The 27,932-nt window shown below is 50.6% G+C and overlaps 1 protein-coding gene across 18 annotated transcripts; it reads right to left on the bottom strand.

The window, feature by feature from the left end:
• Positions 1-438: 438 nt before the first annotated feature.
• C23H1ORF109 (chromosome 23 open reading frame, human C1orf109) lies at positions 439-27,511 on the bottom strand. 18 transcript variants are annotated; one of them, XR_005841644.2, is made up of 6 exons: positions 27,234-27,511; positions 26,987-27,166; positions 26,789-26,907; positions 22,729-22,965; positions 18,564-18,664; positions 439-2,551 (listed from the first exon to the last, which is right to left on the bottom strand). XR_005841644.2 is itself a non-coding variant. In XM_040651763.2 (5 exons), exons 1-5 carry the CDS (start codon positions 27,494-27,496, stop codon positions 18,633-18,635), a joined length of 831 nt encoding a protein of 276 aa, XP_040507697.1. In that variant the 5' UTR covers positions 27,497-27,511; the 3' UTR covers positions 13,054-18,632. The 18 variants fall into 18 exon arrangements, 4 of the variants coding, with proteins under 4 accessions (XP_040507697.1, XP_040507696.1, XP_040507698.1 ...); XR_005841632.2 differs by lacking the exon at positions 439-2,551 and adding exons at positions 13,054-14,037; positions 14,284-16,074 and having other exon boundaries at positions 18,564-22,965; XR_005841638.2 differs by lacking the exon at positions 439-2,551 and adding an exon at positions 13,054-16,074 and having other exon boundaries at positions 18,564-18,667; positions 18,963-22,965.
• Between the last annotated feature and the right edge of the window lie 421 nt (positions 27,512-27,932).

Below are 27,932 nucleotides of genomic sequence, written 5' to 3'. Positions count from 1 at the left end.
AAATAATTTTCATTCTGTTAAATGAAAAGTGCTTTAAGTTTGGCAGGCCTGGGCTGCTCATGCTCTCACCACTTCATAAATAATACTTTATAATAACAGCTCAGAATAAAGCAGAAAAAAAAAGAAAGAAAAGAAAAAGGAGAGGGGGCTGAGGTCCACCCCAAGCCCTCCGTGTTGGCTGTAAATACCTCTTGCTATGATGTCAGCGTCGCTCTGACAGTGTATCTGCCCAAATCACTACCACATGTGCAGCCAGGGGATGTGCTTTACCTGGACTTTCCACTGATTGAGTAATGCGACTCGGAGTCCTGGCAGCAGCCTGGCCTGGCTCATGGGTTCGGGCTCCTCTGTGTTTTCCTGTTCATCAGTTACTAATACTGGCCAACGCCATCCCATTGAATTGTCCTCTTTCTGCTCTCCCAACACTTTCATCCCCTAAATAAATATTGCTTCACACTTTCCTGAGTGCCTTAGATATGATTTAATTCAAAACACGCGGTCACAGGAATGGGAAGAGGATGAACTCTTCATTTGGACACAAACCAGAGCCCACGTAAGGACAGAGAGTAAAACAGTCCCACCTCTATGAGCGCCAAGAAACAAACTCCTCCTTGCCGCGAGAGATGCATCCAAAATTCAGAGGCTTTGCCACGATTCCACATGGCCTGAGCCACCTCGCTCCTGCCCCGTGGGCTGCATCTTGGGAAGGCTGGGGATCCTTGCTCCTTATACCTATGGGCCAGCATCCTCCCATCCTCCCGAAATGCTCCAGGAGGTGCCAAAGGACACAAGGGAAGCCGCAGCCTCCCTGTGTTCCCCCCAGTGTCCCGCCCTGCCACGTGCCCCGGCTCCCGCTGGCAGCAGCTTGCTGCTCCTACAGCAGCACAGGGGTTTGGGGTCCAATAACACTTCTAATGACCCTTGAAAATTGTTTACCAGCCCTCGAAGGGGCTGAATTAATGAAATCTGCCCGGATTTCACATGGGTGTGACTGAGAGCAGGGAGGAACCCACCGGTCACCCTGCAGAGGAGCCTATGGGCTGAACGTGATCCCCTCACTCTTTGGATGCCTTCAAGAGGGATTTTTCTCCCTGCATGGCTTTGTACCCATGATTTTAATTAGCCTGCCCTGTGAAGTGGTTTGGGGATGCAGCTTGTATGAAAGGCACAGTAAAAAAAGAGCACAGTCTGGTACTAAATAGCAGGAGGACGTGTCCACATGTGGCAGCTGTTAGTCACATTGCTGAGCCATTGTCTGGGAGGGCTTGGTCGCGCACTGCCTGGCTCTGAGAACAGGAGAGGACAGGGGATGGCTTGGAAATGGAGCAGGAGCTGAGAAATACGTGCACAAAAACCCTCTGCTAACGTGTAAACGCAGCAAAGCATTTCTAGCACATACTTGCCTGGAAGCTCTCTGCCGTCCCTGCCCATCCCAGCAGAGATGATGCTCCAGGTCTGCAAACTCCAGCTGGGATTCTGCAGCAATACTGTGGGTGTTTCCCAGGGCAGGGGGACTGGGGGGATGCTCGGGGCAGTCTGACCCCAACCACGGCTGCGTTATCCCGCCCAGCCACGTCCTTTGTGTTAGCAGGAGGGAGATCTCTGAGGATTTGGCTCAGAGCAGACAATGATGCCATGAGCACAGAGTTCTTCTCCGTGCCAACTCGTCTAACCTAATAAAAGGGGGAAATTTCCACTGACCCCAGGGGAGCTGGATGGTTGAGACAGAAAAAAGAGGTGGAAAATTATTTATGACAGTGTAATTGCATTTGAGACAACTTGTGTCCAGCCAAGATTCCACAAGAAATTTAGGAAAGAACAACTTTAGGTCAAGCTGATTTGTTGTCCTGTGTGTGGAGGGGCAGATTTCCCCTGTGAAAATTGGACTTTGTAACCATGTAAGGACTCATAATCAAAATTAATGTGGAAAATAAATTGCTGGCTGGCATCCCTGACAGCAATGGACACTCACTTAACTCTGCTGTCCTGAGACTGCTGCGTGTCCCAGCCTACCCGGCCCCGCAGAGATGACATTTTCCTTTGGTCCCTTTAAAATCTTGCTTTATTGTCCCTGGGGCAGGAGGGAGGAACAAAAGGATGCCAGCGCTCAGGGCAGGGTGGCAGGAGCTGTGTAATCCTGGCTGGGACAGGAGGGGACGGCTTGCAGCCCTGTCTGGGGGCAAAGCATCGCTGCTCTGGGCTGCCTGCATGGCACTGTGGTGAGTGGTACAGTGTGGGTGCAGAGTGGGTGCAGCGTGGGTGCACAGAGCCTCCAGACACAGCTGATCCCAACCACTTTTTCCTGACCGTGCTGAATGCTGCTTGGATTCTTCATCACGGTGCTGCCCAGGCAATGCTCAGAACTCCAGGTTTGACACACTGGTGGAGATGTGCCCCTCCTTAGATCCAGCTGCATTCTCAGTCTTTAAGAGTGGCATGTTTTCAAGCACTTTTCTTCCTTTTCCAAGCAATCTGGACGCCTTCTCTTTTCTCAGGTAAAGGTGAGAGCCTCCCTCTCTCTGATGCTTCCAATTGAGTCCAAAAGTTGGAGCTTTAAGGAAAAAAAAAAATTAGCAAAAAGTTGCATAGAATCGCAAAGGTTGGAAAAGACCTCTAAGATTAAACCCAACCACCCCTCCATCCCCACCACGCCACCAAACTGAACCTTTTTTAAGGACAAAGGCTCTTTGCTCTCCCTCCCAGCCTAAGAGTGACGATGCAGGGAGAGGCCCAGGCCACGCTCAGGGATGCAGTGCGGAGGCGCTGGAGATGCAGCACCCACAGCAAGAGGTTACAAGGATGTGACCCAAAGATTTTAACCTGGCCCCATTAAAGAATGCGCTGCTAATTCCGGTGGTTAATTTGACGATGTGTCATTTCCCTCTGTTGTTTGGTTCAAAAGACGAAGACTAAACGTCGATCTTAAAATTGCCCAGATTTCAGATAGCGCCCTTGGGAAAGCTTCAATCTCATCTTTTGTTTTCATTTAGTTGTTGGTTTCTTTTTATTTTGCAGGTCCACAAATGTGTTTGTTTTAATAACGCAGCTGCAGGACGGATTAAAAAAAGCAAGTATCGCTGGCATTTAATATCTCTAATCCAGCAGTAAGACAAGCCTGCCGACTGTTTGCTTAATGTTTAACATCCCTTTCTGATTAAGCGAAAGGTTTGAAGTGATTATAGTTTATTTACAACAAAAGTGGGCTTAAATGAGAGTTAATTCCTCCCCCTCCTCCCTCATCGGGCCCTTTGCCAGTTGCCATGTGTCTGCTCAGCTCCCTTTAGCAGAGCATCCGCAGAAGCCAGGGCAGGTGTTCCCACTGGGAAGGGCTTCTCCCCAAGTGGTGCCCACCCGGGGTTCCCAGTTCCCCCCCCACACACACACCCCACGTGCCTGCATGTACAAAGGGAAACGCTGCAGATGAATACACATAAACAGCAAATATCCAGAGGAGCAGCATTTAGGGGCCGATTTCCCAGCCCACACCTGGGACTGCCTGACATCGCCCAGCTCTGGAGGAACAGCAGCTCTCTCCCAGGGGTGAAATAAGAGAATTATCCCGACCTGTAATGGCTGGGCTATCCCCTGGGCTCGGGGTTCTGGGTCCCCATGCTGCTGGATGCTGGGTGTGAGGAGGTGATGCTGTGAGGAAGAGGAGGCAGGGAGGCAGCGCAGGGGACCTCGGTGCTTTCCTCCCCAAGGGACAGGTGTGGTTCTCTGTTGGGAACCTGTTGCTTTGGGGCCAATCTGCAGAGCAGAAGGGTCAGGGCAGGCGACAGAGGCACTGCCCATGGGCTGCAGTTCTGCACAAGAGCAGCTGAAGACCTTTGCTGTCCCACACAGATCACTATCATCCCGAGCACCGAGAGCCATCTGTGCCACTTGCAAGGCGTCATCTCTCTGTTAATTGGAAGTAATTTTCCTATAAAGACATAAAATTGCTTCTGCAAACAAAACGTTGGGCACGCGCTGCACGCTGACGTGGTGAAATGCTGTGAGGGGTCGGGAGCTGCAGGCACAGCTCTGCTCTGGACAGGGCTGCACTTCCCAGCAGTGTGGGCAGCTCAGTGCACACAATGCAGCTGGCGGGAGCCCGAGGGGAGGCTCGCCGACATTGCCCATATTACTACCTACGGGATCAATGGAGGCCCCAGCTCTCACCGGCAGGGAGTGCAAGAAAGAAAGGCACAAAAGCTGTGGAGAGTGAATAAACTCAATTAGATCGCTGTAATTGCAACAAGAATTAGTGTGGGGGTCGGGCACATGTGCCGTCTCGGAGCAGTAATTAAAAGTGCAGTGTTTGCCATGCTGGGGAGGTGGCCTGCTGGGTCCCAGCAGTGCCCTTTGAAAAGCTCCACGATGGAGCTTCGGGGCTGGATAAATACAAATGTCAGTGCCTCGCAGCCCATGGGGGGACTCTCAATCCACAGCCCAGTGGGAGAATCCCCTGCTTTACATTCCCAACAGTTGGGCTAATTTCAGAGTCAGGCTTTGATGTGCTTTGGGTAGCCCTGTGTGCTACACACTTTCCCAGCGAGGCACCCCCTCCCTTTCTCAAATGCTTTATTAATTTTCTCCTGTGGTTTTTTTTATCCTCCCTTTCTCTTGGGCCTGCCTGCAACTTCTCTTTTGTGCTCAAACAGCGGGGCTCGTAGCCGAGAATTTATATCATTCTGAAATATATATAAAGAGGGGATAAAAGAGAAGATGTAGGAACCTGCGGAGATTTCTGCAATTATCCACCCTGGGAGCCGGGCTCTTCTTCCTCCTGCAGCTCCCCATGCAGCCTTCCCTTGTCCTCCCTCATCTCCTCCACCAGCAGGGAGCTGGGGCTGGCTGGTACCCAGGAGACAGCAACGGTGACACAGGGTTGTTAGAGCCTCAGGACAGCCGTGCAGTGGGCAGGAAGGTGCAGCCAGGCTGCCCCCCCCAAAAAAAAACTGCACCAGGGAGCATCACATAGCTGAGCAAGGACAGGAGAGAGGCAGGAGGAGCTGTGACCCTTGGGGCTGCTCTGCCGGCAAGTGCACATGCAGTGGCCACCCCCAAGGGGAGCAGAGCCAGCAGGGTGGGTGCAGCATCCTTGGGCTGCTGACAGTGCAGGTAGTGGGCGTTCAGGGAGCAGCACCGCTGGTGCGCACCTCCCCATGCACCAAGGCAGTGCATGCCCAACACTGCACCCTGCCCACACCGGTCTACTGTGGTCCTCTTCCCATCGACGGTGCTCCCCAGGAGCAGCTCATGCACACAAGGTGCTACAGCCGTGAGGAGCATTGCTGCAGCCTCACAATGCTCAAGCAATCTGGGGCTGAAGCCCCCCGGCATACCCCAGCCCTCTTCCCTCTCTCCCCCACATCCCAACCCGCTGCTGGGCAATGGCGACGTCCTCATGCCGCAGTGAGCAGCCCAGTGCTGCTCGGCTCTTGCTAAGCTGGCATCCAGCTCCTTTCCTGTTTCTTATTATCAACTGAATTTGGCATGGAGGGGATTCTCTCCCCACATCCCGTTGGCACACAAAAGGCTCAAAAACCAGCAAAACCATTGTTTGTACTTGAAGGGCGGAGACCAGGGTGAAAAGAACAGCATGTTTTAGAGCCCAGAGCTAGGAACCATTAGAGCATCTGGAACAGTTAGTGGGACAGGGGCGTTACAATTAAATAAAAATGGGTGATTACAGAGCCGTTCCCTCCTTCAGACATACACAAGGGAAGCAGCAGCACATGCCTGAGCATGCAGTGAAGGGGATTCCTCTCCTACAGACCCGGAATAAATGGGGTTTTCATCGGGGAAGTTTGAGGTCGGTATGAGCGCCTCATGAGGGATGGAGGACCGCTGCTGCCTATTGCCAGGACACCGTGCAGAGGCGTTTCTCACCGCAGGAGATGAGCGGGTGCAGGGAAAGGAGCCACGGTCCTCACAGCCGGGGCCCCGAGCAGCACGTGGGAGCAGTGCTTTGTGGCTGCCGGGCTCCCTAACCCCTCAGAGGGTACAGGGTGCTCAGCCCGGCTGCCAGCTTGCAGCTGGGATGGAGCTTCCCCACCAGACCTTTAGCTTTCTCTTTTAACAAGTCCCTTAGGAGCACTCATGCCCCATCCCTCCAGTTCCTGCTATTCAGAGGAAACTGGCAGGACTGGACAGATCAGCTTTCACAGAGATATACATGTCCTGCAGAAAAAGATCCTACTGTTTGAGGACCTCAGCCCCGGCCCTTAAGATATGCTGTTTTCATTAAAGCGGTGAAATCAGATTTCAAAAAAAAAAGAAAAAAAAAAAAAAAAGAAAGAAACCAGGATTTGGATGGTGGCCCTCGATTTGGGCCTGATGAACAAGATCCAGAAGCAAAACAAAGGCTGTTTCCACAATGGTTGGAGGGAAAGGGAATCGGTCCAATTGCAAAACTTGGATCCTGGCACCGAGGGAGTCTTTGTGTGCAAGACCTGTGGCAATGGATGGCAATGACTTCGGGAAATTCAATACTCACCCAGCTCATAAACAGAAAACAAGGAAAATAAACTTGGGCGGATGGGAGGAAGCAGAGAGCCAAAGCCGTGGATTTCTGCTAGGTTGGATATGGGCCACTCTGTCCTGGGCAGTGGGACGGGGCTGCAGAACTCTGAGTGGGGCTGCGGCCACAGTGAGTTGTTATATGGGGACGCAGCCACCCTCCATCTCAGGATGGACTGGGGACAGTGCTCACGGCCAAGGGATGGCCATGGCTCAGCCCCCACTGTGCTGGTGCTGATGTTGGTGCCCACCAGCCGCCCCAGGGCGCAGCGCACAGCATTGTGTCACTTGTGCTGCTTCATGTCAGAGCGGGAGCGCTTGGCTGCCGCATGGACAGGGGTGAGATGACAACTGGGATAGAAAAGAAACGCCTCCGCCAGCCGCCTCCTTGCCCTCTTTGGTGCGGCGTGCAGCTGGATTCCTCCTGCAGACCGCCATGATTGAGCAACTCCCCAGTGCAACTCCTCGTTTCTGCACTGCTCCCTCATCTCCCGCCTGCGTGCAGGGAGAGGAGAGCCGAGGTGGATCTGTAGGGGCGCCCACAGGTGGAAGGGAGCTCCTCTTCGTGTTAAACTCCTGCGTGGGTGAAGATCAGCCATCACAGCACACACGGAACGGAGGCGATGGCTGAGGATGTGACACGAGCTGCGATGAGATGGAGGCAGCAATGCAAGGTTCAGTGAACGGAACGCCTTCGGAAAAAAAGGTTTTGAGAAACAGAAAGGATGACTCCCTAAAGCCTCAAAGCCACTGCCTGATGATGCCGCCTCACTCCAAAACACAAGAACTGACTGTTCTCTTTTGGCCACAGACAAGAGGAATCAGTATTTAGACCATTTACGGGCCAGAGCGGGTCATCTGCGCAGATACGAAGTCTGTGGGATCACTGAATTCCCTCCTTGTCACAGCCCTACATTTGCAATTGCAGACTGATGAAACTCCACATCCCACCAGCCTGCAAACACATGGCAAGGGCAGCACTGCCCGCCTTCCTGAGCCACACCAGGCATTGGGACACCAAGAACCAACCCAGATCCGGGGCTGGAAGCCGCAATCAACACAGAGCCTGAATGTGCACCTCCCCCAGCGAGCCGCCACAGAAGCAGTTTGCGTGTAGGGAAAGCCTATGGTATTTTTATGTCCTGACAAATTCTCATTCTTTTGGCACAGAAAGAGAAACGGCGTCCTCCCCTCAAATTAGGCAACTATCACTGTTTATTTCAAAGTTTCGAACTACTGGCTCATAAAAACAAAGCAATTGAGAGCGGGGAGCGCTGCGAGGCGACACGGCTGCTGCTGGTAGCAGTAGGGAGCTGGGGCTGATGCCATCCAGTGCCCATCATGGGGTCCCTCTGCTCCTGAATGCCCCAAACTGGGGTCTGCACGGCCACCTCCTGCATGGCAGCAAGGACTGCTGCCATCTCCATGACCAAGGAAGCAATATGGACTTCCTTCTCCATTGCCCTAAACAAAGCTCGCCCCAGCTCAGCTTCCTTGGAGTTCTGCTTGCCTTTGGTCAGCTGGATGGGACCCCCAGAGCTCTGCCCTCCAGCAGCCTCACGGGAGACACCCACTTTCTGTTCATGATCATCATGAGCATGCAACCCCACTGTCTTCAGCACTTGGCTGGCCCTACAGCTTGGGGAAATGGTGCCACGATGAAGCCTTTGCCTGTTCGAACCAGAGAAATTAGACTAAAGAAATCCAAGCCAGCCACCTACTGCTCCTCCTTGGAAATTCATAGAAGCATCTTTGGTCTGACCTTCATTTCTGACCAGGAAAAAAAAAAAAATAAAGGCATAAGAAATACTAGTAATAAAATACAGTGGATACTTTGTTGGAGGAAAAATCATCAGTCAGTATGAGGAGCACACTTGAAGCGGTATTTTAGAAGAATATGTCAGATACACTGGCCAACCACTAAATTTCACAGGTTCAGTTTAAGAACTTCAGGAGATTGCTGGCATTGCCTGAAAGGGAGAGGAAAATTACTAACACATGCTAGGGGCTCCGAGCGAGATGCAGAAATCTGGAGGATAATCCTTATTGCTATTTGAGATAGAGCCCAAGAGCCACAATAAAGAATTCCATTCACCTGCCTGCAGAACGGCTAACTAGAATCTTTAATGCCAGCGAGATTAAAACCACTTCTTTCGGGTGAGTGGACCCGATGGTTTATGAGGACCTCGGGTTTCTCCGACCTCAGCTGGCCTTCTGCAGCCCGCCAGCCGCTCTCCTCTCGCACCACTAGTCTGCAATGTTGCCTTATCGATCCGGTGGCTGTGGATTGAGCACCCCGAAGGATGGCTGTGGGGAGCGGTGTGCTGAGGGCGGACATCTCCCAGTGCTGGGGAGGGGGATGATGAAGGGGAACAGCGATGCTCTGTGCTGTGGGATGCGGAGATGGAGCCATGGCGCCTTTGGAAAACAATGAGCAGGGGGATGTGGGACCCTGTATGGATGGGGCCATGCAGATAACACGGCTCCTGCCCACCACAGTGACTTGGTAGGGCTGCAGGGTCAGGATATGTCTCCAAAACCCTCTGAGTGCCCAGGCTGTGATGCACAGCCGCAATGTGCTCAGAGCCTGGCGGGGCTGTGTAGACACAGTGGAAAAGCCAAGGAGCTCCGTCTGCACGGGCTGCAGAGCTGGGAGCCTGGGGATCCAAAAAGATTGTTACTATACTTCAGATTATATAAATAACTCCCTGAATAAAACCACATGTGACCACATTCTGTTCTCCATCCCTCAGTGCTCTGCCGACAGCGCACAGACTTTTGCAACACTTGTTTACTAGGGAGACTGTATATAAAGTGAAAATAATTTGCTCCGTCTTATGTTTCCACTTTAATTCTCAGTGCATAAAAAAAACCTGTGAATTTGCTAATGGGCTTTGAAAATGTATTTTTAAAGCTAGGGCAGCTCGAGTCGGTGAGTTGTTACGAAGGATTACAGAAGGAACAAGGTTTCTAGAAAAATGATTCCCTTGAGGCAATCCGTAGCAGCTGAAGGGCCTGATTCTTTCCAAGAAAATAAACACACTTCAGCATCCAAAATGAAGCCCTGTTTCAGGTATGAAGCAAGCTTGTTTCTTCTCTAGCGTTTATGTGCTCCCCATCGGCGCTGGTGTTTAGGTTGACGTGTTTGGAGGCCAAACACACACTCACAAACTCGCTCTACAAAGGAAGATTCCTGTTGCATCTTTAAAGCACACTTTTGGACGGAGATAAATGGCTGTGAGCTTTGGGAACGTTAGAGCCAGATGGTCAATTGAGATCGCTTTGTGCATTTCTGTATTTCGCTCCAGAGCTGATCTTGCATAAAAAATATTTTGGTAGCGTTTGCTATGAGTTGCAGACCTGGGAGAACCTCCTGGAGCAGAAGGATTGGTGAACGTTCCATGCTGAGGGGTCACAAATGCCCCAACCCCCTTTTCCTGGTCATTAAAGTCAATGTGTGTTGGGGTTTCTCCAACTTGGAGGTAACTCAGAGCTTTGGGTTTGGGATATTTTTAGTTGAATGATGCCCATGTGCACAGAGGGAAGGTGAATCCAGCCTGAGCACTGCAGAGTTTATCGCTATTTTGTGTTGATGAACGCAAGCTGAAATTCTCTGCAAACGTTTGGGAACTCTTCACCCAGCAGGCAGGAACACGGGGTGGGGAGGCAACGAATGATGATCCGAATCATACTTTTACAAGTTGCTTTTACAAGGTCTGCTGGGGAAATACCACTTCTGCCTTCTGCCCCATGCAGCTATGTGGGATCACGGCAGAGGGATTCCCCCCAGCTGTTTCCCTTTCCCAACACTTCCTCTGGTCGGTGAAAGGCTGAGTCCTCCCCCTGGATGGCACTGCCTGAGGCCAAACACGAGGCAGATTTCCAGTTCAGGAAGTGAGCACTGCTGTCTCTACACCGGCTTTCCCCTTTCGGTGGTCACCTCTGTTCCAATGTGGGGAAGGTGCATGGTTTTCTGCACTGCTTTAATGAGAAACTGTGATTTGCCTATCCATTCACCTTGGGTGAATGGGAGAAAAGGATTTCACTGGTTCTATGGGATGGAGGCTGTGACTGGGACCAATCATGCCAGGGATTAATGCGTTTTAAGGACTGCCAACTCTGAATGGACACAATGAAGAACCAGCAACCAGCACTGACTTCTAATTACCAGCAGCCAATGGTGGGAGGACATATGGAGGCAGTGTGGCTCAGCTGGATATAAACCCCAGAGGTGTTGGGGCAGAGGGATAAGGAATTGTGCTGGCAGCAGGAAGGTGGAAAAGATGAAATTCTGGATGCTGGGGAAACAAACAATGCTGCCAGCCTGGACGTGCGTGTGAGCCTCGCGTCTCTGTTCCAGCCTAAGGACCCTAAAACACTGCCTGCTCGTTGACTCACAGCTGCTGGCGTGTTTTGAAAAGGCTGTCCCGTGTTGCTGCAAAACAGCTGCTGGCTGCATGGCCCCCAGGAGGGGCGCAGCTCCAGCAGGGAGCCAGGCTCTGAACCCTGCTTCAGGAGCCAGGGTGAGAAGCAGAGGACACCAGAAACCCAGAATTTGACTCCCGGGGGACTACGGCATCCTTTGGGATCCTGAAGGAGAGAGACCCTGAGGGATGTTCTGGGCAGTGCAAATTTCCCAGGGAACATGGTTTATAAAACACATCCTGCAAGGCTGCATGGTGTCCTGGCCAGACCCACGCTGCCCCTATGGCTGTGCCTCCTCCTGTCCCACTGGCAATAGATGCTTTCCCCCCACCCCCATATCCTCTGCACCACCGCCTTGTCCCCACCAGCTCCTATGGCACAGGGGACACACGGCAGCCCCACCTCTGAGCAAATTTTGGCCACCTGAGCAGCAGCGGGCACATATAAACCATGGTAAATGATGTTGCAAATGGTTCCATTGAGCATGGGCAGCGGTGCTCGGATGGAGGAGCAACGGCGAAGTTCAAACATCTGGTTCTGTGAATTCCTATATTGTAATAAAATAAGTCTTCCCACAGATTTCACGTCATCTTTGTCTGGGCATCACTGAACTGTGAAGGGAGAAACTTTTTTTTTTTCCTTTTTTTTTTTTGTGGTTTTCAGAGGAACAAAGAGACAAGAAGCATCTGGTGAGGTGTCTTGGCAGCCTCCTGCACCCAGCCTTGCATCTTGCGCTGGCAGCGCGGCCCCACATCATGGGATGGCAACTGCTGACCCACAGCACCAAAACAGCAGAGCCTGGAGGGGGAATGGGGTCTGCAGGGGCTGAGGAGGGCCGGGCTGCAGCCTATGGATACTGGGAGCAGCAGCACAGTGCAATGTGTCAAGGCAATGCCTGCAGCCTGATTTTTGCCTCTGTTCAAATGCAGTGGCAACAAAGAACATGCAACAGACTGGTTAAAAACTCACAGGCTTTATTCAGGCCCAGGAAGAGCCATTGCCTCCTGCTCTCCCAGTCCCCTGCCTATGTCTGCCTGGCTGCGCCCTGTTTGCAGGCAATTCTGCCTTATCAGCATTACTGATTTCTCACCCAAATGCTCTCCAGGCTTGCTCTTTGGCACCAGAGCAGCTTGGAGCATCTTTCAGAGGAGGGGTGGATGGGCTGATTCAGATGTGATGCTCAGCCTCATCACCAATGCTTTCTTTCACATGTGGGAGGACAGCTGCTGATTCTCCCCTGAGCTGCCAGGCAGCAGTTGCCCACAGGCCTTGTCCAGATGCTTGGCTTGTTTGAAGAGCTTTCCTGCAAGATAGGAATCTCCTGGGAAAGGTGGCTCAGCAGAGGGAGTGGGCACAGAAACCTGCTGGGAAATGGGCAGCACAGAGCTCACGCAAGCAGCATAGCATCAGGTTTCCACCGAGCCCAGGGCTGCTGTCCTTCCTTGGGAGCAGACCCTGAGCTGTGCAGTGCCAGACCTGTGCTCAGCTCACACTCGCTCTGGGCTGCCCCCTGCACTTATCCAATGCTGTTTGCCTTCTGTTATTGCCTTGAGGCTTTCCATGCTGTCTGAGCAAGCTGGCTGGTGGCCCTGCAGCCTGCCCTCCTCTGCAGACAGGTGACTTTCCAGCACCAACAAAATGCACTGAGTCCCCTCCTGCTCCTCAGCTGGACAGTTTGCAGCAGTACAGCCTGTAACACATCATACTGCTTTGTTTATTCAGAGGCAGGCGTATTTAAGAGGCGCTGGGCTTATCTTAAGTCTACCACTTACAAGCAGAAGGAAGGCCCCAGTCTGCTGAAGGCCAGCAGGGATGTTTGGCTGCAGCCACCCCTCGCAGGTGATTAATGCTGCTGGGGGAACACTGTTATAAACGCAATGAACTCAGCATTTTGAGGAGGGGAATGTGACCCCATTCCCCAGCCTCACCCTTTCCAAAGCCTCCCTGCTCCCTTAGCCTGGTAAATGCCACTGATGAGAGCAGAGAGATCGCAGCCATCCATCTCCAGAAGCCATTTTTCAGTGGGACTAGATTCCATTTAGTCCCTGGACTTACCAGTCTGTTTGGCAAAAGGGATTTCATTCCTTTGCTTCTTTTTGTCAGGATGGATTTACTGATCCCAAACACGTTCCTCACACTTTATTTAGGGCTTAAAGCGCATCATTTACATTGCGGAGCTGTCACCAGCCTGTCTGAGCTGCAGAGGCAGACAGGCAATGCATTTCCCTTGCCCCTCTGTTCTCCCTGCCAGATGTGAGGATAACGCATCAAGGAGGTCTCTCAGTAGTTACAATTTGCCCTTCTGGGAACTGTTGCCTATTCCCCACCATGCTGGGGCAGCAGGCTCAGAGTGGATGGGTGTTCTCCCCCAGCTGCATTGCATACAGACATGCATACAGACATGCCACCTGTAACACACAGAGAATTCCATGCTCTCACTAAGAGATGCCAGGCAATGACTGCTGAGCATACCAGAACCCCCCTCACCTTTGCCCCCAGGACCTGCTCTGCTGTCTCTCCAGCACTGGATGGAGGCGAAGCACTAAACAGCCGTGCATTTCCACACAGGTGCTTGGCACCTGCTTTGCTTTATGAAAAAAAGCAATCCATTTTCTAGCCTGATCTCAATTGCATTTCTAATTTTAGCCAAGCAGCTCTGCAATGGGACTGGCTCGCACTGGAGCTGATTGCAGCTGGTTTGTGGCACGGCAGCAAAGCCGGCCGCTCACTGTTGCTGGTCTGCACCTCACCTCCTGATGGCACAGGCCAGCAAATGGGACAGATGCACGGCAGCACCCTGCTGCTGGCACAGCCACCTCCCCAGGGCTGGCAGGGGGTACACATTTGGTTGCTTGCTTTCTTCTTCAGGAGTCAGACCCTGCTCAGGACTTCTTTGCTCTTGCCCACTGTCCCTATAGCAGCCACTTCAGGCCACGTTTCTCCCTTTGCAGCCACAAGCCATGCTCGTTCTGCACTTAACCTGGTCCATGGTTACCCATCCTACGCACAGCACGATGAACAGAGACAGAGCTCCCAACCTCTCCATCCTGAAGGAACCTGAAGCTTCTCCCAGGCCTTCCCAAATGGAGCCGCTGACCTCTGGGAGCTCTGGAAGCCCAAGGAACAAGCAGCATTAGCATGATCGATCCCTGATGATAGCACAGAAGGGAGAGCAGGCAGGATTTACATTCTGTCCCTTACGGATGGTTTGGCTGACATATTAAAAGCCGGATGGAACATAAAAATGGAATTTATTCAAATTAAATGGTTGCAAATGTCATACTACAATGAGCCAGAAAGTCTTCCTACACGCAACAAACCAAATCTATGCTTCTAGAAAGCATGCAATTTTACCTGCCACTTCCTCCAAATGATGTCCTCATCCTGGATTTCTGATTCAATCCCAAAGAACGAACAGCATCGTCCTGTCAGGGTGCCAGCATCTATCCAGAAAGCCACCATATACTTCTTTGATTAATTGAATGAGAGCTGTTTCTTTCCAGGTGAACAGCAAAACGATCTGCAGATGTGACTTTACCAGCAGTTGTTAACATTTAACATTTGCCCTGCAATTCCAAATCACTAACTCATGAAGTGAAAGGGAAGCCATGTGGCTTTGGAAGGGCTGTGGCTGTGGGTGCTGACATTGGCATCCCTCAGCAGGAGCACATTAAAACATGGGGGATCTCCCTTCCTTTTTGTGTACGCTCCTCAGGTCACAGAAGCCTCTGAGTGTGCAGAAGAGGCACTGTGCCCTCTGCTACCATCAGCACTGCCCTCCTGGGCTCAGGCCTGAGGGTGCTCTGCGCATTCTCCTTCCACTTGAATGAATCATAGTGCTTCAGAGCGCACCAGAGCTGTGAACTGTGTGTACGTAGGGCAGCCGTGAGCTGGAAATTCCCAATGAATGACAAAACCACAAAGATGAAACAAGCAAAACCTGAGGACGCAGTTACCCACCCACGTGGCAACGACAGGATGGAGCACAACCCCTGGCGCTCTCTTGCCTGCTCCTTCAGACAGCATCACGCAGACCCGGAGCCATTCAGCAGCAGCCAGCTCGTATTTCTGGGGATTTCCAGTGCAGAGAGCAGAGCTTAGCACCCCAGCCCTGCTCAGCCCCCAGAGCCCTGCTGAGGTGATGGCTCCTCTCCAAGATGGACTTATTTTAAGCACATGACTGCTCTGACTCGAGAGAACCGGCTTTGCTTTCTGCCTGCTGCTCGATATGTGTTACCATTCGGTTTTGGGGTCGGGGCTCAGCGCTCAGCACCTCGCAGTGCTGCTGAGGCTCAGGGGGACAGTGCACCTTGCCTTGATGCTCAGCCTGCTTCCATCAATGCCTTGTAAATGCAAAGCTCCGGCTCTCATTACCGCTCCTCCGAATCAGCCCGTCCCCCTCTCTACATGAGATATGTTTCGAATGATAGCATTTGTCTTTAATAAATGGTCACTCCATAAACCGCCTCCTATGGGAAACCTGGGCTTTGTAAGTAAAACCTGATGTTTCCATTTCATTATAATGCATTCGCTATTAAGGATGAATACCAACTCATCCCCTGTTTAATATCAGCCTAAGGTGTGCACTGGTTTAGTATTACTATTTATGAAATTCATATAGCCGGCCTTAATCCGTTTCAGATCCCACAGCTGCACCCCTATCAGCATCAACTTGACCTGAAATTGGGACATTCACCTTTGCTGGAGTCCACGACATCAGTAACATTCCGGGATAGATAAGGAGCAAAGCTCCCTGCAACCCCACAGAAAGTCCAACTGTAGGATTAAAGACCTTTATCAGGTAGTCGGCATATCCACGTCCTTCTCTGGCTTAAGCAAATGTAAAGCGTGTGCAGAGCCATCCCTTGGATCCACGCTTCATGTTTCACAGCCATCCATCATCTCCCTGCGCTGCATCCCTCAGACGTTTCCAGCAAAAGCAATGAGATAATCTCTGTCCCATGGGAACGGCCTCGCTGGTATCTCCTGCAGCTTAAAAGGGGAAGCAGGACCCGACTTAATCCCCCTCCTGTCTGTGCAGAGATGGCTTTTCTGACTCAGCCTCACCGGGGACCAGAGATCCCTTAAATAACCCTCAAAGGTTGAGAAATGAGGCTCAGGATACGCTGCAGATCCGTGTCGCTGCTGGAGAAAGAAGAGAAGGTATTACCTGAAGCTGTACAGAGCCATAAACAAATGGATGAGAAGAGACGTATGTTTTAGCTGGATTGATTCGCTTCCCTTTTTCCAGGGCTATACAGACAAGTGTCACCACAGCAGAGCAAATGAATGAAACCACAGAGCCATTAGCTGAATTTTCCAGCCCGGTTGATGTCCAGCTTGGGCTCAGGCCAGCTGTAACCAGAGCTCAGATTCAGCAGCAGACTGGTGGCTGTGGGGCTGACCCTGCTGTGCTGAGCCCCCCAGCGCTGGGCTCCCATCCCCACAGCAGCCCCAAGCACAGCTGCTGCCAGCAGGTGAAGGTCCTGCACTTCATTTCCTCAGCAAGGAAGGTTGTTTGAAGTGACCGCCCTGACGTGCTTACTCATAGGACCAGCTTGTTCACAAAGCCATGATTGGAACCTATAGTTTACAAGTTCATTGCAAATGCCCTTTGGGGATGGAAAAAAAAAAAAGAGACTGACCCATTTGAGTTCCATCTGTTGGGCTTTATAACTGTTCTCCCTATAATTGTCAACAGACAATGTGAATTGCAATTAGCTAATTGCTTGCTAACTTTCCGTTCTAATAATAGTCATGTTCCAGAGTTATACAAGCTTGGAGGCTGCTGCTGTTCCCTTGCAACTGGCAATAATAAATAATACCGTATTCCCTCAGCATTGCCCTCTCATCCAAGTTTCATCCCCATGCAAATTGCTCCAGCATGTACTAATCCCTGACGGGATGGCAAAGGCATCAACAGCATTTATTTGTAGTTTGCTGTGCTGGGAGCATTCTGCACTTGCACGATGATGTGGCACCGGGACACGGCCGCTCCCCTGCTCCACTTGTCCCTTCCATGCAGTGACTGCAGCAGGTTGGGGAGCTGCCACCACTCGTCCCTGGAAACCCAGTCTGCTTGTCAATCCGTGTTCGCTTTCCATTTTTGGTTGGTTCCTTTTGTTTTGTTTTCCTTTTACAGGATCAGATGTGGCCCTGACCCCTGTATTGACATGTTTTATTACCAGTAGCTTCAATAATGTCAGCACAGACCTAAACTGGAGCTTTGGAGAACACACGCTCCCCAGCAACAGACCAAGCTGTGCAATGTCACTGCTGCGTGCTGCAGCGATAAGGAGGGGCTGGGACCCCCATGGGGCTTCAGACAGTGCCAGCTATCAAGTCGGGTGCAGAGCCCAAACCTTCTTGGCGGGGGGTGATGCAGGGAACACCCTTCCGAGTGGCAGAACAATTCTGCACCCCTCTCCAGGCTTTCTGCTCTCCAGCCCATTACTGTTGTGCAGATGCGGCTAATTGGGAAGCAAAGCAACAGGCTGATCTAGTGAAATCAAGGCAAGCCAATGAAATGAGCAATAACATTCTCTGGCGCTCGAGAAACTACTGAATGCAAACCTGCCAGCGAGCTGACATCTCCAGAGCTTACAGCCTAATCTTATTAAACTCGACCAAAAAGCCTTTTAGAGTTGGGGGAGCAGTGTCCAGCAAAAGCTGGTCTGGATTATTCCTCAGGCGCCTCAGGGCTTTGTGTTTGCTGTTGGATCCCCACACCTGCAGTGGGGGGACGGAGGACCCCCTGTGCCCACATGGAAATGGGCACCCGAAACTGGGGGGCTCCGCCCACCCAAGGCTGTGCTTAACGCAGAGCGATGGGTGCATGGCAGAAGGTTGGGAATCCCCCTTTAGCACAACTGCTCCATCTCCAGCTCCAATGGCTTCCCAGCCTCTGGCTCTAGGCAGGGCAGCCTGGAGGTTCCTCGGTTTCAGAGCTGCTCCAGATTCCTCATCCTTTGTGCACAGTTTTTCCATCCCTTCCTCCCCTCCTCGCCTTCTTCTGACATTTGACACACGGATAGATTTATTAAGTTTAAAAGCACTCCTTGTACAAGCCTCAAGAGCATGTCCCCCACTCCACAGCCTCATCCACCTCTTTCCCACTTACACAACCTGCTCTGACCCCCTTTCCCAGGGTTTTGGTGGAGAGGTATCAAAATCGTGCCACGAAGCAGCATTCTCCCAGCAAAGCCACACCAGATTTCCCCTTTCCCTTGCATAGCAACACAGTGATCTCTTGAGGAAGGAGAGCTCTGTGTCCTGACCTGGACAACCCAGGAATCCTCTTTCAACCACTTTCTCCTTTCTCAGCAGAGTCCTGGACCTTCCCAGGTTCCCTGTGTGCCATACCTGCAGTCACACAGCCATACGCATCCCTCACCCCCCACACCGGCACTCCTTTTTCTCAATGAAACCCTTCTGTCCCCACTCCGAGAATCACTGCTAAGCAGAAGCTGATTTTAAATACCCCCAAATCAATGTTCCTTGATCACGAAACATCACAGAAGAGCCAACTACAACTCACTGCAAAAAAAAAAAAAAAAGGCCAGATGTAGCAAATGGGGCCTGTATGGGTATGGCAGAGGGACAGTCGAACCAGTTGATCTAATGATCGTTTTTACCTTCAGACTGCAAATCAGTGAGGCCTGAACAAGTCCTGACGGGCCGGTCCCCAAATTTCTGCTTTCTCTTCATCTCTGCTTAAACTTCTTTGTCATTTCAGCTTCTCCATGAAAAGAGGAAGACGGGAAGCACATAAGGAAAGGACACCAACAATGCACGTTATCTCTCAGGCACCCAAAAGACCAAAAATCATAGGAGTTGTTCCAGAATTCCAATCCCTCCCACACTGTGATGGATCCCAAAACAGGGATGCAGTGGCAGCAAGGAAGAGTGCCGCTGCCACCTCTGCCTTCTCCCCACATTCAGGTGCACAAAGCAGGAGTGCCTGTTGTGACTCAATCCGAGTAGCGGGACACAACGAGCCGGAGGAATTCAGCCAACAGAACAGCTTTGCTTACTTCTGCTTTGGCTTCCTCTTCGTATGTTTTTTCTCAGCGCTGGTTGATGGATTTCAGACCCAGGGAACATTAAGAAATGAAATGGAGAAGGCTGTGACACGCTGTGCATGGTGCCAAGGAATGGCGGTGACGCACGGCAGCTGGCGGCTCGGAGTGCACCTCACCCTGGGACCCCGAACTGCCCCGACACACCCCTGGGTGCAGCTCCTGGGGCACAGCACCAGCAGGACGGCCACCTGCTGCTTCACACCTCCTGGAGACATCAGGAAGGCTCCAGCAGGGTTTGGGGCATCTTCAGCAATCTCCCCCTTGGAAGTCAAGAAAGGGGAATCAACAGGAAGACGGCTGGGACCTCGCTGCTGCACAGCACAGTTTGTTCCCGGAGCTGGCTGCGCTCCGTGGAGCAGCATTGCTTTTTCAGCACAGAGTCAGGAAAGAATGGGGCGTTATCGGAGCATGCCGAGGTCCCACAGACTGCATCCTTTCCACTGTGCCATGATTGCCACATGGGTTACTCCCAGCAATCACTGCCAGGCACTCTTTGAAACGAGACCAAAAGGTCTGACCAGCTTGAATTCATCTCCTAATCTCAGGAGAGAAGAGAAAAGGTCCTATTAAGCTTGGTGCAAAGCTGACTCTGGTCTCTGACTGACAAGTGGCTATGGACTATACACAAAAATGCTCTAAAGCTGACTGCACCAAATGTTTCTTCTCCACCTAACACAGTTGTTTGGGATTCGGTTAGAAACAAAACTGCATCTTGTAGTTTTTAATAAAGCTCTTGGCGAGCAGTTCAAACACTGGAGAGGGGGAGCGGGAGAGAGAGATTGAATTTATGGGAGCGGGAGGAGATCATTTGCTTTCTTAGGATTGAAAAGATTAATCATCTGCAAAGGCTCTTGGATTCATTCCTCACATAGCAGAATGGCTAGGAGACTTACCGGCTTGATATTCTTTTTTCTCCTTCCCCAGGTGGCCCAGAGACTGTCTGGACTGCAGGAAAAAGGACCGGGAGCCATCCTGTGTCAGCTCCTGGTGAGGAAGGAGCAGTGGTGCAGCAGGAGGAGGAGCACCAAACCCCACAGAGCTCACTGCGCTGTGAGATTAAAGATCTACGTACTGTTCTGTAAGCTCTGGTTGTGTGGAAAGGCAGTGGTGGATGTGGGGCTGGCAGGGAGCACAGAACAAAACAGGTTGATCCTACCAGCTCTTACCCATTGCTGGACCACCAATGGCACCAACCACCTCATAGCAAGTCTCTGGGTTAATGGAAATCCTCTCTCCACTATTCTGCAGTCAACTCATAACATGCCGAGGTGAACCCCAAAGTAAGGACAAATGGAAGGAAAAAGACAGCAATTTTCCAAGGCCACTGAACAGCCCAAAGCTTTCTAATATCCCAAACACAAGGCAAGCCTTGCTGAACAGCAAGCATGAAGAACAGATGAAAAGCAGAGTGGGAAAGGGAGGAGAACCAAGGGATGTCCACGGGGAAGCATGGGATGTATCCTCAAGGCAATCCAGGGGCTGTGCTGAAGAGCTGTTCTCCAGGATTGCAAACTGATCCATTCATTACTTCCAGCCTCACAGACCTCATCATGCCCTGGGGCAACAGACTGCCCTTTCCCCTCAGAAGCTCCTGCTGAACAGTACAGGCAATGAGGCTGCAAGCAGCTTGAAAATAGGAGATGCGAGCAAAGGGAGCCACCAGGCATATCCCAGTCTGAAGGAACAGCCACCTCCCCAAAAGCAAACTCATTCAGGGAATAGGATGAGAGGATAAGCCAGGAAACACGGTTTCCACTGTTATCTTGCTGTTGTCCAATGATAACTAACAGATCTCCTAACGCTGCTGCTACTGGGAGGTTGCAAGACGACAGCCCTGCCCCTTGGTTGGGTGCAAGTGCAGTAGTGAGTGCTTTCAGAACTTCATAGAAAGCCATGGAGCACTCATATGTGGAAAACCAAGCTCACAGTGCTACTTACGAATGCTTACCGTGCTCCAGTTTGGGTGCAGGGGGCTGCAGTGGTGCTCATAATGCCATACTTTGAGGTTGTTTCACAGAAGGCCAAGATCAGCCCTATTTTTCAAATAATTTTAGGAAATAGAAGGTTTGCTCCATCTGAGAATGAATGAGGAACTCGAGCAGAGCTGCTAAACATAAAAGTTCCTGGACATCTGGAAAGGATTAGTCAGGAAGGTGCTTGGGACAAGGAGTTCAGGCAAGTTCAAGAGACACCTACTGTACATTTGTTTCCACAGAAAGAGGGAGGAGGAGAGAAAGGGTTGAGGGGAAAAGCAGGAAGGGAGGATTGAAGTAAAACCTACACAGGAATGGCAGATAAGGTGGGAGAGATGAGAGCAGTCTGCACTCTGTCGACTGCTGCAGAGGGTCTGCTAAGCAGAGAGGGCAGGGTGCAGCATCAGGGGATGGAGCACAGAGGCAAAGAACCGACCAAAGAGATTTCTGTGCCCATCTTTGCAAAGCCAGACAATGGGCCCTGAGCTGAGCACTTCCTCACCACAGGAAAGCACTTCCTTGCTTTGTAGCCAGATGCGTTCCCATTCAACTCACGTCTATAGGATTAGCAGATTTTGTTCCCCTTGGAGCTCACCAGCAGCTCAACAGGGCAAATGCTGTGATAAAGTCAAGAGCACTCGAGAAACATTAAAGCGTAGACAGCCAAGTGCTAGGAATGAGAGCTGAACATTCAATTAATGTAGATGGGAGAATGTTTGTTTTATTTCTGAGTGGATAAGCACTCGAGCAGGCTCTGGGGCCCTGCAAAGTCACAAAGGAGTGCTGCTCCAGGCCAAGATGAAAGTCTCAAAGAATAAGCATGGAAACCGCAGGGGCTTGTGAAACTCATGCTTGGTTTATTAAATGACTCACAAGGCTTTTTGTCACGTATTTCTGCCCCCAGCTAAAATCAAACTTAAATTCGGGTGCCAAATTCTATATCTTTTTTTTTTTTTCCTTGTTATGGTAATTTGATTCTGAAATCTGCCTGATAATCCATGAGCTTATGCTCAAGGAAAGCTTCTGTTGCTAAGCCTGGAGTTCTGAATCTGACTCTCCAAATCCATGGATTCTGCTTCCAGGTGGACAAAGATGTTGGGACAGTGGTATATATCCACATGCATGAGATGCTGCCACTGCCTGGAGAGTTGGAAGGGATACGGTGTATAAGAACATGTATGCTTTCAATACGATGGCAGAGGGGTCAGAAAGCACACCTATACTCTACTGTAGAGTGGGAGAATGGGGTGACATAAAAGTGTCTAAGATAAAATTACCCATAGACGGTCTCATTTCCAAAGCAGAACTGCGTACAGAAGCTAACTTTCACCCTACGTGAAAAAACAAACCAACCAGATAGAAGTCAGACGCTCCCTATAAATGCTTGTGGGTGTTTAAATTTAGTAACTGATCTTAGTTTGTGCTTTCCCCATAAGTGAAGAATAACTATTTTCAAATTAAGTTAGTAGGAGGTAGAGCTGAAAATCAAAGCATGAGCTCTGTGTTTCCTGAAAACTTCACTTTAACAAGGTAGCTCCAGCTGCTAACTTTGTTTTATTGCATTCCTAAGAGACAGGTCTTCATGCAAGAACACTTTAAGAGCTCTGTTCTAAAAATAAAGGCACTCAGAGTTATTTTTATGGCTAGGTGTGTTATATCAGTTAGTCTCAGAGCGAGCAATGCCTTTGGTGCTGCTGTTACCTCCTGACCTTTCTGGGCTGGAGCCCCCATCCCCACACACCTACCTGGTGTCCCTGCTTCCTGGAGCTGCAAGCTGGGGCAGCACTGAAACAACGGCATCCAGTCTGCCTGGCTGCAGGTATCTGGCTCAGCAGTGCAGACTCCCAGGGATGGAAAGAGGTGGAGTGGCCTTCTCGCCTGAGTGCTCTGAAGTTCAGCCCATGGAGGCTGATTGTCTTCATGGTGGGATGCTTTGAATCTGCAGATTCTCCAGCAAACACAGGCTGAAGGGAGTCTCGCATCTACAAGGAATGACATTCTTGTTAACAACTGGGGGATCTTGGCAGCCTTCCTGAGCTGCAACATACAGACCTTGAAGCCGAACAAAACCCGCAGTTGTATCCAATTAGAGCCCTCTGATGCAGAGGTTCATTTGTGTCCTTCCAGAAGACAGCAGACAAATGCAACTGATGACATGGCCTATCAGCCATACACCATTCTTGGTAATTAATTGCACCAAAACTTCAACGTGTGCTTCCTTCACCCCATTCCAGTGAGAGTCAGAGTCGGATCACGGCTTCCTTCAGCTCAGAAACCCCTCTCAGCACTCCCACAGCACTGTCATTAACCCAAAAGACAGATAATAGAGAGCCAGACTTCCAGGAGAGGCAGAAAGGCCACCACTGCACTGTTCTGAAGGCCTTCCAAAACTTAAATCCATTTGTTCCTTATGCAGCTGTAAGACAGGCTGCCAGAGGAGTACTGAAGGGCTGTACAGTGTGTGCACATGTAAACACAATTTTGCAGCCACAAACACAGTGATTTACTGTTTTCTAATGGTAAGATGAAACCTCAAGGCCAAGCAAAGATGGTACCCTAAGAAACACCTCACAGTCATCTGTCTTTACTCACTTTGTGCTGTATGTGATGAGCATAAGACGATACAGCTGTTCCCTATCAGGTCGTCTGCCCTCCCCTCTGGCTTTCCACTGCCATTTTGTAGCAGAGAGGCTTCTCGTATCCTCTCTACGCTGAAGCATAACAGCTCAGCATTTAGCTCAAGCTGTGGCAAAGGGACTAAGTTCAGAGTGTGTCACTGTGCTTCAGAAGTGACAGTGACAAAGACTCAGGCACACCTTTGTTGAGAGGTCAGAACATTTTGGCCCATTCTTGTGTCACTGAGAGACTCAAGATGTGCATGGGAAGCAATCATAAGCTCAGAGCACCCTCAGACAGCAAACCAAAGACAGACTATCGAGAGTGGTGACAATTACAGCACACACCAGCCAGCTGCATGTGGAGTCAGGCAGTAAGCAGAAGCAAGCAGAAAAATGCAGCAGCTCACACTGAAGGAATGTCAACAGACATGAAAACTGAAGTCTCTTCCCTCCCATCAAAATGCTTCCTATAAAGCTGCAAATCAAACAGCTTGGCAGCACACTCCAAACACAAGCAATACATCTTCACTTCTGCCACAGGCTCTTAGCTATCAGAAAAGGGACAGGTAGATGGATGAGAGAGCTTGCTATTATCTTTGTTCCTTGCTGTATCCCAACATACAACCTTGTTTGTCAGATGGATTTAGAGCGACAGTCTCTCCAGACACCAGCAGTCAGCTGTCACAAAAGAGCTAGGAGGTAATCCAAGTAAATCTACTGCAGCCTCTGTCATCCCACAGCAGACACTCATCCTTTCCTTCAAATCAGAACTCAGTTATGCCCCTAGGGAAGGTGCATGGGCTGAACACTCAGAGCAGGTGAGAGCTAATAAAGTTCACCTAAGGTACTTCACTGGCCAGAACCTAACTACTGGGGATGTTTGAATTTAAACAACCCAAAGGTAGAAGGTGCATATCTGGAGCTGAGAGAGGAGTTTGTGGGCTAGAAGCAAAGTTTTGGAAATCAGATGAAATTTTGCACTGTGCTGTGCACAGGAAAATAGATGCCTTATTCTGAAACAACACTGTGATGTAACCTCCTGCACCAGAAGCACACTGACAAAACGAGTCAGTGACAGGTCATGGTGAGACAGAGCTGCTCGAGGATGAGAAATACTTTGCACGCAGAAGCAGCTGCATCGAGACTGCTACACAACCATTAGCTAAATAAACTTCATTCTTGGCTAATCTGCCAAACCAGTATCTTCACTGCATCATCTGCTTTATCTTAAGCTGAAGCAGTCAGAGGAGGAGCCCATTTCTCACTTTCCTGGGAATGAGATGACCAAGTGAAAAGCTCCCCAGCAGCAGCAATTTGACTCAGCAGTTAAGCTGCACCCTTGCACAAGGTCTATAGGGGATGCACAGAGCAGAAGCCACAAGAGCCCCTTTCAGGGCAGACTGGAGGACAGGATCAGCACCAGCAAGCATTCCAGGGCCATGAAGCAATGTTGGGCTTGCAGATACAAAGAGGAATTGCCTCCCAGCCCCCATGGCCAGCAGATGCCTGAAACACCTGCCCTGTATGTGCTCAGAGCAGAAACTGCCTTGCTTTCCATGTGTTTAACGCCCTTCGTTTGACAAACGTTGATTTCATCAGTCATGACACCCTGAAGCCATACCAAAGCCAAGTGGGTGACGTTATTTTCCTTTGCAATTAAAACTGCATATTAACTACCATTCCTCAAAGAACTGTCAGCTGATGGGGAAGCACTGGCAGCAGCAGCCCTGCACAATCAGCAGTCTTCAAAGGCCGCCGAACAGAGCTCTCTGCAGGTCGAGCAGTGCCCTCAGGTGGTCGGATGGATCCCTCGGGTTTTAAACTTATTTTGTGTATACATCCTCTCCCCCCTTCCTCCCACCCCCTCCCCCCCAAAAAAAAATAATAATAAAAAGGGGAGAGAAAGACAGAGACAGCAAACTACAGCTGTAACTTACTGCTAGAGATACATATTCCATCACTTCCTCGGGGTATTACAGAGCATCATGTTCACTGCCAACAAAACATGAACCTAAAACAGCAGCTGCTGGTGTAGCGCAGGTTTAAGATTGTGGGATAAACATGCCCTTGTAGAGATATTTCTTTTCAGCAAGTGATTTTAACTTAGACATACATGTCTTTCTCATAAAGATATAACACACTTGAAACTGCCCATATCAGAACTCAAGAGTCTATGTTGGTTATGTGTACCTTCCTAACCACACGTGCAAGCCAAATTTGTTCCTTGTTCCAGGAGGGATGAAAGCAAACACATTGCTCAGAAGGACAACGCACAAACTATTTTTAATTCCTGATTTGACATCTTTTATTTAAAGGATGCTATCTAAAAATCATCCTGCTGTGCCTCACGTTACATTTATTTGCAGTGCACCTCACCATTTGTTTGCAAGTTAATCAGTTACAACCTTCCTTTCAGCATACAAAACATCAGTGGGGGAAAAAGTAAAGACAACTTCCACAGCTGAAGACCATTTCTTTCTATTGTCATGACCTGTTGAGCTCAACCTCCTCCTCAAACACAATCCACCTCTACTTGAAAATGGAACAGTCCAAGCACTTCCAATAGAGGTCACCTCATCCAGCTCCTAAATACTGCCTCAAGTAATCTTCCTCTTAGTGGTTATCTCAGGATACACCACATGTTCACAGAAGCTGGTCAACATCAGTCCTGCCTGAATGTCCATCCGAACCCTTGCCAGCAGTGCAGCTGTCACTGGTTGTCCAAAAAGAGAGAGATCTTAAGAAAAGCATCTGAGTTGGGGGAAAAAAAAAAAAAAAGAAAAAAGAAAAGAAAAAAAGAGCTATTAATTAATACATTTTATCTGTATTCTGTATCAGCAGAAAATTATTTCTAAAAATCGTGTATATATACAAGCTTATACAAAAGGAACATTGTAGACCAAGTGAAACGGCTTATCAAGTCCCTTATAAAACAGCAAGAAAGAAAGCTGCTCCCCGCTAATCCTGGAGTGCAACAGCTGGCATTTACCACCAAACTGTGCACAAGAACTGTGAGCGGGTTGGTTGCAAAGAGCAAGGGCAGAGAGCATGCTCAGCCATTGCTACTGAGCCCAACAGAACAAGCAACACAGGATGTACGTGATATGCAGGCCTTCTGCCTTCAGGGAACAGATACCAGCACAGTGTTCAAAGAAACATCCTTTAGGTCCAACACATGGAGAACTACCTTGAACAGTCTCTTCCCCATAACGCTCCAAAATCCTCTCCCAGGCCTGTTGGAGGGCTTCCATGTCTGCCAGGCTGTCACAGCTGATGAGCAGTAGGAACAGTCTGATCTCCAGGTACCTTCAGACAGCATAAGGAACAACACAGAGAAAGGAACACCCAGCAGCCCAGCCCGGAGAGCACCACCACAGAAGGATACATGTGTCGATAGTAACGCTCCACATCCTGCAGTCCCTCCAGAGCGTCGGCCAACGACGGGCAGCGCGGCCCGCGCCGCAGCACCTCGGTTAGGCTCAGCTCCGCCGCCCGCTCCTCGTACAGCCGCAGCACAGCGGCCGCACCGGCCCCCACCGCGTCCCTCACGGCGCGCAGCTCCTCCCTGCATGGCAGAGCTCAGCAGCGCCCCACACCCCGCACCCGGCCCGGCACCGCCGCCTCCCCCTCACCGCCGCTCGCAGAGCTCCTCCAGCAGCGCCTCGGCCGCACCGCGCTGTTTCCGCCACAGCCGCTCCCTCAGCTCGCTGAAGGCGCCCAGCGGGGTTCCGTCCCACGCTAACCGCTGCGCCGCTCGCATCTGCGCCGCCAGCCCGGCCAGCGAGGCCAGCAGCGGCGCACAGGCGGCCACAGCTGCCCGCCACGCCGCGTCCCGCCGCGCCGCCGCCACCGCCCACTCCCGCAGCGCCTCCACCATCGCTGCCATCGCCGCCATGACGACCGCCGACCCGGAAGCAGTCGCTGTGTCATACGTCATCACAACGCGCCGGGCTCCGATTGGCCGCATCGCCCTCCGTTGTGATTGGCTGCGCTGAGTCTCGTTATACTCATTAAAATAGAATTGATTCACTGCAGTTCCTTGACAGAGAAACAAATCCAGCAAATGGTGTCTAAACTGAATATAAATTCTTCAGTCATTTATATATATATATTATATATATATATATATACTTTCTCATTGCTTATAGCAAATAGAGACACATTTCTTCATTCCAAATGCAGGAAGACTCCCCTTCAGCCCTTTCCAGTCAGATTTATATCAGAACTCAAACAGGAACACTCATCTGTTCTTTTCCGAAGCGAGGCAGGAGAGAGAAGCCTCGTATTTGCTCTTCCTGCAACCGCCGCAGCCTTACTTTGAAACAGCTTGG

This window comes from Gallus gallus, chromosome 23 (genome assembly GCF_016699485.2).
Source record: "Gallus gallus isolate bGalGal1 chromosome 23, bGalGal1.mat.broiler.GRCg7b, whole genome shotgun sequence".
In the NCBI taxonomy this organism is placed as follows: domain Eukaryota; kingdom Metazoa; phylum Chordata; class Aves; order Galliformes; family Phasianidae; genus Gallus; species Gallus gallus.
The sequence above is the reverse complement of the archived record's forward strand: the minus strand, read 5'-3'. Positions and strand labels throughout refer to the sequence as shown.